General features: G+C 37.0%; 1 protein-coding gene across 1 annotated transcript in view; it reads right to left on the bottom strand.

Moving 5' to 3' along the window:
* cert1a (ceramide transporter 1a) overlaps positions 1–12,926 on the bottom strand; it is a 29,912-nt gene extending 16,986 nt beyond the window's left edge. The window contains exons 1-5 of the mRNA XM_084113565.1: positions 12,469–12,926; positions 9,680–9,814; positions 7,272–7,388; positions 984–1,091; positions 663–894 (exon numbers count right to left, since the gene is read on the bottom strand). Of these exons, the coding sequence (XP_083969691.1) occupies positions 663–894; positions 984–1,091; positions 7,272–7,388; positions 9,680–9,814; positions 12,469–12,555 (679 nt within the window). The 5' untranslated portion in view covers positions 12,556–12,926. The remainder of the gene's footprint in view (positions 1–662; positions 895–983; positions 1,092–7,271; positions 7,389–9,679; positions 9,815–12,468) is intronic.
* Between the last annotated feature and the right edge of the window lie 742 nt (positions 12,927–13,668).

Genomic DNA, 13,668 nt, shown 5'->3' with positions numbered 1-13,668 from the left:
TCATCATCAGATACTGCAAGAAAAAAAAAAGCACCCTTTTTTAGCAGAGTTACAACAAACAAACAATTCAAGCAATTTTAATGTGCACTCATCCATTTAAAGGGAAGGATCACACAAACATGAGAATACCGCCAACTTTTACTAACCCCAATGCCGTTCCAAACCCATAAGACCTTTGTTCAAAGATATTTTTTATATTCTCTCAGCCTCATGTAACCAAAACTTTCACACATTAAAAAGTAAAAAAAACACATCGTAAAATAAATCTATGAGTCAAATAGTTTAATCCAAGTCTCCTGAAGACACACGATTGCCTTGTCTGATGAACAAATATTTCACATATTCACATAAGCCTGATCAACACACCATAGAGCATATAAAATATGTTAAACTGAAGTTAAACCCTGCTTGCTTGGCGCATGAGAAACAACCTCATTGGTTCTTACAAATCAAGCAGGCATGACTGAGCTTCCGTTTACCATATTTGATAAAGGACGAAGCATTCAAGTTTTGTTTGCGTGGACTTTTACTGGAGGGACAGAAAACAATCTTCATTTGTGTTTCAAAGAACAACATTAATGACATTTTTCTATTTTAGGTGAACTATCCCTGTAGAGTAAAGTTATTAAACGCACAATATAAAATGGCACTCCTCTAAATACGAAAGGAGTTTGAATGGGAAGTTTTCTCCTGTCTGACGCCAAGCTGGCCCCTCAGCAAGATAAAACTCCCTGTATCATAACCGTTTTCCTCACCTTTGTCCCTGCGAAGCTCATCTTTACTGTCAGCATCTGCGCAGTTGTCAAAGCACCTCTGCAGTGTGTCCACCTGTCTGCAGAGAATGTCCCGGAAGGTCTCCATCTCTGCTAGCTTTTCCCGCAGACTGTATCCCTTCTGTTCAACAGTTTGCAAATGAACATTCAATTGAAACTACATGAGATGTTGCATGAGCTGGGACTGTGGAGGCAGAGGCTGATTCTCACCTTGAAGGAGGACGCGGAGGTGGTGGAGAGGCCACTGGCGGCAGAGGTGAGGGACAGTAGGGAACCATGGCGGCGGAGACTGCTCTCAGACCCATAGCCTGACTCAGCCTGCACACAAAAAAACAACTAGGTAACTTCACACTTGTTTAAAAATAGCATTAAATTGAATCATGGGGCAGTGAGGTGTCATGGTCGAAGCTGTGCAGTGAAAAAGACAGAACTGAGACAGACTGAACATTTCTGAGACTTGCAAAGAAGTAAAGCAGCTTTTAGGATCAATGCTTAAAATCGCCAGTTATCAAATGATGAATGATAGTTGGATGAGAGTCACATCTGATATTTTATTTAAGACTGAATTACTTGTAGCTTGAAGCTTAAATAAATAATTAGTTACTCAGTAGCATCTACCTTATTATTATGAGCTTAGCTTTACCAAAGTAAGATTTGTATATTCACAATGAATTGAATGTGTGCAAAATAATTCACAGGAAAGCAGGAGGAACACAGGCGTTCCAAAAATGTTAAAGGAATGAATTATGAAACATCATAAAGTTAAGAATTTATAAAGGTTTAGAATGGATAAAAAAAAAGAAAAAAATCTCAATTCTCAACCCTAATAATTCTAAGGATAAGAAAGGATATTTGGAACAATATAAACTACCAGTTGGTAAGCTTTTTTAAATGTTTTTGAAATAAGTCTGTTATGCTCACCTAGGATGCATTTATTTGGTCAAAAATACAATAAAAACAGTAATATTGTGAAATATTAATACAATTTAAAATAATTGTTTTCTATTTTAATGTTTTAAAATGGCAAAGCTGAATTTTCAGCATCATTACTCCAGTCTTCAGTGTCACATGATACTTCAGGAATCATTCTTACATGCTGATTTGGTGCTCAAGAAACATTTCTTATTATTATCAATGTTGAAAACAGTTGTGCTGCTTTATGTTTTTGTGGAAACCATGATACATTTTTACAGGATTCTTTGATGAAAAGAACTTTAATAGTTCCATTCATCAAAAAAAGTTGATGAAAAGCTTTGATAAAAAAAAAAAAAAAAAAGTTGATGAAAAGTTGATGAAAAAAAAGTTGAAGATAAGATAAGATAAGATAAGATAAGATAAAATAGTAAATTGTAATATATAAAATAAATGCAGATCTTATTTCAAAAACATTTAAAAATCTTACCGACCCCAAACCTTTGAACAATTGTGTAAAAAGTCCCATTAAGTGCAATCAGTACTCGCATAACTATTTTATTTGGTCAGAAGACACTGCCACAGCAAAAGCCTTCGCTTCAGTCCTTCCATGAGTGCACTGTAAAACTGTTGACACTTGGCTTGTGGAAGATTTAATTAAAGTACTTTAACTAATAGCCAATGATAGATTGGCAGATTGTTAAATGAAACTATGGATCATCCTTAAAACAATTTCAGGAAAAGCTGGGCATAACCTGCTTCAGTCTTGCTTCGTCCCAATCAATGAATAATGGAAATGATTACTGTAATTGAATTCCCCAGCAAAATCATGTCGCTGGTCATGAAAACATGATGAATGGTTGAGTAAGAGTGCAGGATGGTGAAAAGTAGCCTAAATGACATGAGTTAAAATGCTAATGTGCTAAAGCCCACCATTTGCCCATTCCAGCAGCCAAAGCAGGACAAGGCACTGCTGCAGTCCTGAGTACTTGGCCCCAGCATGACCACTACTCTTTTCAGATGCTCCCAAAAGCGCTCCTTCTCAAGGCGGTCACAGAATTCTCAGTTCTTTCTCCAGACACTCCAAGAATTCCCAGTTCTCTATCCGGACACTCCTATGATTCCAAGTTCTCTCTCTAGACAATCCAAGGATTCTCAGTTTTCGCTCGGACACTCCAAAAATTCCCAGTTCCCTTGCTGGACACTCCCAGAATTCCCAGTGCACTGACTGCAGACTATTTCAGCAGCACATGGTCAAGCAGGAACGAAGGAGGAGACAAGCGTTCGCAATGATGTGAAGAAATTATGTGAGGTGGGTTTCTGAGGCAATATAAAACCAGAGAGATTGTGTGTGGGTCTGCAAAGCATGTGGAGGAGAGTGAGAGAGAAAGAGAGATGGCAAATCATACAAAAACTGAAACTCCCAGAGCTGCCGCACACACTCCACTCACCTAACTGCAATAAAACCAACATAAATCATCCAGAATTCCTGCCGTCACTTTGGCCGCATCTAATCCAGCAGCATGAATGTGTAAGTGAATGTGTGAGCGTGTGTGTTTAAGGAGATCTCAGATCCTGCTGGGCGTGTGCTCTCGTCTCGGTCTCTTGTGCTGTACTCCTCATCTCAGCGCTCATCTTAAAGTGGACCAATGCATTTAAGGACTGCACCAACACCTAAAACCATTGAGTTCCAATCAAGCCCCTGTATTTTGGTTCAGAGGTCTTCTTGCTGGGCAGGGCTTTCAAAGCAGCCTCTTCATGCGACTGAATATACTCATGAATTATACATGCAGCTGGACGACTGCGAGCGGAAAACGCCTATCCGCCCCAGCCTGCATCACCCACGCAACACACTACACACACACGCTCACCTCGATGAACGGAGAGTCGCGATAAACAACGCTGACCTGAGTGCCAACAGCCTCTCTACTAATGTGCTCTTCTGTTAGGGGAACGGTGATTCAAATAGCATTTTTAGATTTGAAGCTGCACAGATCAGAAAGAAGAGGCAGGTCAAAAAAAACCTGATTATTCAGGTCAGTTTTTGTTTAGATAACAGATTTTCGGAAGATAGATTGACACGAGTAAGCCTTTAAATATTGTATTTTATGTGGTATCAACTACCACATATACCACACATACAATTATGTGGCTGTATAAGTCACACAAATGCAGCATCATTTGCACTACGCTCACAAAATCTTTGACACACTAATTCGCTGTAAGTCAATTGCAGAATTCTTGGTAACCAGTGGCATTTGCGGGGGGCCCCGCAAAGTTGATTTTGTATTATACATGGGCGAAACAGATTTGCAAAACGCTCAGAGCAAGCGCTCTAGAGAACGTCAAATGTTTCCATTTACAATCCATTTGCAATTTGTTTTTGCAGCGGTGAGCAATGTAGCCAATCACAGACATATCTGTTAATCTCTCGAATAGTGGTCGACTGATACATCACCATGGCCGATATATTGGCCGATGTTTGGCATTTTTTAAATATCGTCATCGGCCGATAAGTTTTTCTGTTTGTCCAATGTGTTGGAAGCGGGACCTTTATTTTGATGGCGCTGAGAATGCCTGAGCACACAGCCCTATCATTCTCTATCTTCATTAGTTACGGTCTCGGTTTAACAGTTTTGTCTAATACGTTACTAGATGGAAGAAAGTAAAACTGTATTCGAAAAAGTATTAGCGTTTGCCATTACATCATTAGTAACAGAAAGACAAACACTATAATACTTTCTTATTTACCGTCAGCATTCAGCAAATACGCATAAACAAATCTTTGAATATCTAATGAACATTTAATTTCACAAACCTTGCAGAAGTGTGCATTTGTAGCCTGCATGAACTAGTTACTCGAAGTGAATGCAGACAGGAGAGTTCAGCCACACTTGACAAACTTTAAACCCTTGATTTCAAACTATGCTGCCCTATATTCAGTTGCCCACTATGTCCTATTTTCACTCTGTTCTGTATGTAAAATTAGCCACCTTGTCTTTTTTTAAATTTTTTTTATAAAGAGATTTCCAGTGCGCAGAAAACAGTGCCCTGTTGGTTACAGAGTTTACTTCCTTTTTATTAATATTTTTATATGTGAAAAATACTGTAATACAAATAAGTTGCCATTTAAAGTAAGTCTGTTTAATTTAGAGATTTATTTTAAATTAATTTATTCATTTATAATTTATTAAATATTAATTCAAATAAATAAATAAAATGTATACAGGCTTTATATCTGTCATCGGCCACCCTGCTCTTTAAGATATCGGCAATCAAAAAACCAATATCCGTCGACCACTTCTCTCCAACGCAATGGCCAATTAGGTGTTTAATTTTGTATACACTCACCGCTCAAAACAAGTTTTTGTTCAGTGCAGAGTTCTGCAAGCTCACGAATCCTCTCATTATCAAACAAAGTGTAGACACAATGCAAATAAGAGATTGTGCAGTGTAGACAGCTTCATTGATTATAACAGAACTTTGTAAGTTTACAATGAACTGAGATGAGTGACAGCTTTTAGTGATTATAAAGGGAGCGCTCTTTGTGTGCTTTCGAGGCTGTGTAATCCACTGATTTCTTCATGCTGATAAAAGGACCAATGGCCAATTACATGCTGCAAAGTTTCAGAAGTGCGGGACATAAATGTGGGATTCACTCTAGAAATTGCAATAATTGACATAGCGATAAACAGCACGGGACAAAAATATGGCAACCGAAGTGTGTGCAACTGAAGAAAGGGAAAAAGAAACTGGGACGAGAGTTTGAATAAATGATGACTCGTTTAATTTTCATTTTTGAGTGAATGATTCTCTTTCAAGAGACCAGAAAGGCTCCCGCCTGGAGTTGTAAAAGAGCTTTTTAGTCACATGACAAAACTGCAATAGCACTCTTCACCAGCAGATGACAGAAGTGGCCGTGAGTGTAAAACTGCCAGAGAACATTTGCATTAGATTTCTGCTGTTTGTTTAGTAATGCTTTGAAACAATCTGTATTGTATAAAGCGCTATATAAATAAAGGTGACTTTACTAATATTACAATGTTCCCAAAAGGTCATTTAACAACCAAACTCACTGTTAAGTTCTCATAACTCCTCAAAGCTTCAGTTTATGCTTTTATGACCTTCAAAACAAGCAAAGAACTTAATATTGTTTCTCTTACAGACTCTTCTCATCACACAAAAGTCAAACATTATGATACTTCTCAATAAATCTACCTACTAAATAGCTGCCTGAAAACACAACTGTACACACACACACCCTTTCCTGGATCAAAACACCAGCTGTGTAGTAACAGCTCCACTCCTTTTATTGAGTTCAACTCCACCGCACATGTGAGAGTCATTCAAATCAGCACATTCCTCAAGACACTGCCATTGTAAATCGGTCCCATGGTACGTCACCGCAAACCAATGCCAGACACAATAAATATCTTGTTCCTCCTCATGCAAAAGAATCATAACCAATGTGTCACTCGGATAGATGAGCTAAAACAATCTCATAGGTTCGTACTTCCCTGGCAAATAGCATGTAAAAAAGTACAGTATGTCGAATGAGTAATGATACAGTAAGCAAACAATAGGTACTAAGAAAATGTTGGACAAGACACAAGTACATTATTTTTGCAGTTGCTGTTAGTATGTAATAGGTCAAAGGACAATGCCAACATGGCAGGTGCAGTATGTACAGGGATGCATTAGACTACAGTCAAAGGCACATAAGCGTGCATGTGATAAAGAAGAGAAAATATAGTTTAAGCAAACACATGTTAAGTTCTTAGAAATGTATTCTTGTCGGTGAAGACTAAGTAATAAAATGTTCTTTATAAATTCAATATATAGGAGTATACACATTTTAATTATTTCCAAATACATATTTAAAAATGTATATTTTAAAGAATTAATTTATAAACCCAAACCAATTTTTTTAGGAGTCATAGCACACAACATCTTTTACAACTTGAACTAACCTTTCCTGATTAACCTGATTAATAGTAATAAAGGATTATGCTAAACTACTTACTTTCTTATTTCATTCTTTTGAGGTTTTTTTCTTTATTACAATATCAGGATAGTTGTGTCACCCTGACATCTTGAATTTTTTCAACAACAACAACAAAAAAAATAATAATAATTTGATTTCAGAAGTTAAAACCTTGCTCAAAGTCAAGGTTTATCCAAGTATATATGTGTGAATTGCATTTGAATAAATGAATAGATATGCCAAAAATAAGCATCACGTCATTGATCTACCACACCTGCATACTTAACTTAATTAATAACCGAGACGGAAATTCCTTTTCAAATTCAGTACATACTATGAAAAACACAAATTTGAATTAAAACCGAATCCTCTAGAAAGGACTCAAATGACAGCACAAGGAAATGATAGCCAAAAAAAGAAAAAGAAAAAGAAAAAGAGGCATGCAGGACACATTCCACTGCACAGTGCCTCAAACACCCTCCATTCCTCAACAAAGGAAATAAAACACCCATTCAGGTTCTGCAACACAAACATGATCACTCACTAGGAAGGTAAGACACTGGAGCTGGAGCAGTTTATCTCGCTGCTTCTGAGGGACTCACCTTGTGAAGTTCGATGGTATCGATCCACTGCTGCCGGAGCAAAGGATGTTCAGCCCTCAGGTACCAGATGCTGTCGTTCACACTGATGTCAAACCGGCATTCATCAAACTCATGTGGCTGAAAGAGAAAGCATCAAAAACAAGAACAGATCAAAACAATGAACATGTTTGGATTAAACATGGGCCATAAACCTTCCATTCTCTCTGCCATTGTTTTTGGAGCGCCTTTTCCTGCTGTTCCTGATAAACAACTCGCTGCCACCACATCATATATTTGCATTTATTGAATAGGTCAGTAGACCTCAAACATTTTCAGACCACTTTAACAGTAAAACAAAAACTGCTAGCTACTAGCTACCTCAAAACAAGCTTTAAGTAGTGCACAAATTATCCATAAAGTAGAACTTTACCAATCCATTCTTTTGCCAGACTGTCATTTTGTTCTTAGTTTTAGCTAATGAACCTAAATGAGTCAACAATTCAAGGTTTAACTGCTAATACGTTGCACTGAACACTTACGTACAATGACATCTGACTGTCAGTTCCATTATTGAAGACAACTGAAACACTAGCACAAATTAATATCAACTCAAACCCTGAGTGGTGCACTGATCAAATTCAGTCAGTGCTCGAGGAACATCTGTTCACATCAGATCATCTCTGTTTTCTCCTTCTACCAAAAAACACACCGAAACCAACAGAACGCAGACATTCCAGAGGGGACTCTGGGACCAGACCGGCTTCAAAGACTTTCAGGGTTTCACAGGCAGTTTGTAGAGATTCATGCGGCCAGAAGATCAAACCTGTTCTACAACAATCTTTTGAGATCTTGACCTACATCCAAACAGCCCATGATTTTTAACAGTGACCCTTCAGACAAGTTCCCTTTTTCCAGACCAAAGAACATCCCCTAATAAACAACATGAAGCCACCTGGGCCATGAGCATTGTGAATCTAAGAGCACAGGGTTTTCTTTTTTTACACATGCCCATTTTATTGGAACAGGCAAAGCGAGAACTGCTCCTATCACCCTTTTCACAATGCGATATGTGATATGCACTGTCCGTCACAGGACGTTCCTGCGGTTCTGCTCACCCTGTTCTAATCCTCAAGATTACCTCAATTCACTCAATACCAGAACAATGTAGCAATAGTGCGTCAACCTAAATACATATTACAATGCAGCTTTGTTGGACATTTCCTTGTAGCCTTACTGCCGAGACATCTGCACTTGAACGACCTGCACAACAGGCAACAGTCCAGCTCACAGACATACAGCAATATAAAGTACACCAATATTTTATTTATTTAAACAAGATTGGGATAAAGGCTAGATCATTTTAACTCCATGTTTACTTTACTTTTATGGGAATACATTAAATAAATTGCTTTGGGCAGAAAATATGATCTTTCTGACAACAAACAATTGAAATTCATCTGTTTGTATAGAACACAACCTCTGATAAGTCAAATCACATATCCAAAGCAGCTTCATAGTAATAAATGGGAAAATAAATTAATGTTACAAAGTTGATCAATTATGAAATTACTTTAATGTCAGCCATTAAGCAGCTCTACAGAAGACAATGGTGTCATTATTCAGCTCGTCAGTGAGTTCAATGTTGATTCAATTTAGTTCAATAACAGTGGCAATGTTGAAAAGTAAATGATTGCAGTTATATTTGAGATAACTGCAACAATTGTGCAGTTTGAATTTCAATCACATTTTGCCAAAGAATAGGCCTATAAAAAAAGCACTGTTGTAAAGTAGGTTAGTGTGTTAAATCAGACTGCATTATATTATATTACATTATATTATTGTACTCATTTTCACAGCATTAAAGTAAATCATATGGGCCTATTTTAATATAATTTTTTATTATTATATTATATACGATTTCAATTAGGGTTACACTAGAACTGTAATAAACCGTTATTCACAATTTACTGTATGACAACTAATTGTCTGCACAAAATTCATGATTGTGACAGGCCTTGTCAATATATCAATAATCTGTTTCATATTAATTGTCTTTTAAGGCCATGATATTTCCATAAAGTAGTCAGGTATAGTCTTGAAGGATGTTTAGTATGGATCACACTAGGATGTGTCTGTCCAAAGCAAGCAGAGAAGTACCCTTGTACTTTCTACTCAACTTCATGTTCTGCTTTGTCCACCCTCAGGCTGTTCAAGAGAAACTCAAACCCCCAAAACAAGTTTGACAGCTTCCCACTGGCAATAGCAGATGGAGGATGAACACTGCATGATGAACAGGAAGCATTACTGCTCATACATTTTCAGACTGTAGTACATATCAGCTCTTTGCAATTCATATCACTGCGAAGTCAAGATAAGCCTTTGATAATCAAAGAGTAAACATAACAGGATGATCTTCAGATCAGCCTTACCGTGATGACAGCCTTGCTGAGACAGATGGACCCTCTACAGCCGTATTCCTTCTCATCTGCTGACCTGTAGTAACTTAGAATATTGCCTTTCAGTGCAATCCAGCGGTCCTGCCATCCATGAATGTAGTTAGTCCACTGTAGACAAAAAGAGTTTAAGATACTTGATATCACATGACTTATTGTTATCACCGCATGACTCCACGACTCCACACTTGCAACATAAAGATTAATCCTCCATGAAGGTTCAAGGCTTCAAAGTTCAGGAGTTGACTTTCAGTGTTGGGAAAATTACATTTAAATGCATTACAATATTGCTTAGAATATTTAAAATAGTAACTAATTGTGTTACTTCTTAGTTACTTTTTATGGAAAGTAATTCAAGTGGACTGGGCTTGCTTGTTTGTTTTTAATAAAAAATAAATAAAAAATCTATTTTTGACATATGTTAAGACCCTTTAACAACCAAAGTGAAATGAATAAGCCTCAGGTTGAATAAATGCAAATTCAAGCCAGTACAATTCTGTGTGCAGCTCAAACAAAAATTTCAGCTGCGCTGCCATTCTGGATCACAGAAGAATAGGACACAGGAGAAGAAAGTTCAACACTCTTACTTCAGCAATAATACAAAAAAACAAAAGAACACAAATGTGAGTTTTATCTAAAGAACTTTTTGCTTATTCATATGTTTGAATTGGATCCTTGATGGTCAGCAGCAAAGACATTGCTTAATAAAGTGAGATTACACAAAGTATATTTGTGTAATTTAACATATTTAATTATTGCCGGTTTGTGTAATATTCCGAGTTTGCATTTGACTGTTTTTATTTATTCTGAGGAATTATGAATCTGTTCTTGTGCAAGTGAGATGAGTAAATGCATGCTCACATTTAGTCTGGAACTAGAATAACCATCATGTTTAGACAACGCCTTTGCACCCCATTTCTCTCAACATGGAGACAAGAGAGCTGTCAGTAAATGGAAGTACAAAGTAACTTGCGTGACTTATTTGCAAAAGTAACTACGGTATTTTGTCGTAAATTTAAAAGTAATGTGTTACTTAGTCTCGCGTAGCCAGACCTTCAGACTGACGGCAGAAGGTCTGGACTCCATAGCAAGGACCACCCAGAAGCCATCTGATTGACATGTAAAGCAACCAATCACAGTTAATTTCGTTCCGCGTCATGTTTAGGGGTGTGAAAATGTAACGTCGATGTCCCTACAAAAACAGACCAGTGTGTAAAACTCTTGGATGCATTTTAAAGAGTCTATGCTGCAAACTTTACATACTACACACTTAAGCGCTCATTGTCACAGTTGAAAACAGTAACAGCTTTCTTTTTCCATGAGGGGGTTTGACGCCACGGCATCTTTGTTTCCAGCCGGACCGTTAAAGAACGCGACACACACGTCTTCCTGTAGAATTCAACCAATCAGATGACAACTTAGTTTCCAATTTTGTGTGCCATATGCATCAGACATTCAGTCAATGGTTAGTGGGCATGACGTTTAAGGCTGTGACTATGGCTCCATCTGAAATCGCATACTTCCCTACTATGTATTAGATGAAAAACAGTATGTAACAAAAGAAGTATGTCATTCTACATACTTCATAATATTCATAAAAGAGTAGGCAAAAAGTACCCTGATGACCTACTACTTTCCGGGCGGGATTCTCAAGTGTTGCTGAATGGAGGTGAAGCAATGCAACTGACGCTGGAAGGTCACATGATAATGACAACATGGCAGATGTAGTGCATCCGATTTACATTCACAATATACACATTCATACTATATAGAATGTACTTTTTTAGTGGTCGTGAAGTAATTACTTATTCAAAATAAGTACCCAAGAGAGTATGCGATTAATGTGTTTAGTTACTTGAAAAAAAGTAACTGATCCTTTTTACGTAACTCACGTTACTTGTAATGAATTACCCCCAATAATGGTGACTTATTTACGTTATTCAACAGTGACTTGCAACAATTGAATGGGTTGATTCAGTAGCCTATAATTTTTTAACACAACTTATAGGTGCCATGTATACTAACTCTTTTAAATAGATATGTAAAAATTTAAATAATTATAAAAATAAAATATAAAATAAAATATTCCCCAAGATGCCAAGTCCCTTTGCTAATTGTTGACACTAACTCAAATACAAAAGAAAAATGTATGTCACTGCATGCTCTAAAAACATTCCAACATTTCTTGAAACACCAAATAAAACATTAGCAAAAGTCAATTACAACCTAAATATAAATTGCATTTACAATAAACGCTTCTAAATTGAATAAAAATGAATTATGTGTGTTTTATCAAGTCAATTATTCCTTTGTTTATTTTCCTATTATTACAATTAGTATATTTATTTTTAATTTCTGCAGATTTTGTCCCAGATACACTTGCAGGTTGGAGTTGGACATGTCTGAAAGCGATGATTCCCGTATGAGTTATTGGCTCAAAAACCGTTCGAACCGATTCAGTCCAGTTCGTTAAGAACGATTGTCACAAAACCGGTTCACCTGTTTCATTGAAAAGATTATTTTCAAAAGAACGTGTCGTTTCGGAATCGGACATAGTTTATGTTACTGATGGCATTGGTAGGGTAGAAGAACATGCGCAATCAAAAACAAAAAAACGATCAAAAAGCTGCAACGTTTCAGCGACTTTAAACAGACGAAAGTAACGTTAACTCACTAAACTTAACGTCAACAACACCAAGTCTAATAACTGTTAAACACTAATAAAAGTTGTAAAAACTGTAATGTTTTACAGTAATCTAGGTTACCTTGCTGAGCGTGCCGCCCAGCTCGTCCAGCAGCTCTGACTCCGGGTCCAAATCCTCATCTGAACCCGACGAACTGCAGTCCGACATCAGGAAAGATTAAGAAAAAAAGTCCGCGATCGTCCAGCTTTTAATTTGAACTAGACTGTGTTACAAATTAAACAGAAAAAACATCAATACTAGCTCTGAAATCGCTTAAGGTCTGAAAAAGTGCCAGGTGTGAAAGCAGCCCATCCTACTCCAGTATTAAACATCTGATCAAAATAAATGACGACATGCAGCTACGAGTTCAATATATGGCTGGAGTTTGTGTCTTCGCGGCCACACTTGATCCTTCTCCGAGAGAATCACGTGACCAGTGTTGCAATAGAACTAAACCATCAATACTGCACGTCTCCAGCAGAAATACACTGCTAAGGTCTGTCTTCTGTCGCCTGTACACACGTTTTCGTTTGTCTTCTGGGTTTTAAAGTTTTGGCTTTTTAATATGCCCCTATCGGTAGTACGAAGTATTACATAAACCATGTTTCATCTCTTCCACTTGTTTACTTCAGGGGTCTGTCAAAACTTATAAGAAAACACGTACAAAAACAAAAAGAGTACCCACTTATTATGTTTTTGGTCATGGTACCATGTTAATTTCATGGCGTTCTTTGAAGTAACTCGGAGTTCCATGTAAATATGATGGTTTATGAATAATATTATTATATAATTAAATGGTATGAATATCATTTGATGGCTGTGGAACACCAGCAAGATCTAAAACATACAGACACAGAGCAGATTTAATTATTTTTCTGAATTGTGCAGCACTTTGTGTCAACTTCTGTTGCTTTTTAATTATTTGGACATGACTTGGTCCTTAAAGCCAGCATGAAACAGAAGTTTCAATAGTCTTTTCTTCCCTATTGTGACAATGAAACCAAAGGCTTTTTAAACAATAAAAAAATGTAGGGTGGGACTTGATTTTGTCTACCAGGAACTGATTGGTTCGTTGAGGTTTACTGTTGCTGTGTGATCTCATGTGAGTGACAGGTTGTCCCGCCCTTGGCATCAGATAAGAGATGAGATGTTGCTGCAAGAGGGAGGTTAATTTTGAATAAAGTTATTTTGAATAAAGATTACATTAAATAATTTATAATAAATACTGCAAAATTCCATATAAAAATAATTGTCCATTTTTATTTTCATGGTGACTTTAAG

This window comes from Abramis brama, assembly GCF_963993115.1.
Source record: "Abramis brama genome assembly, chromosome: 5".
NCBI lineage: Eukaryota > Metazoa > Chordata > Actinopteri > Cypriniformes > Leuciscidae > Abramis > Abramis brama.
Note: the sequence above shows the minus strand (reverse complement) of the source record. Positions and strands in the feature narration are given on the sequence as shown.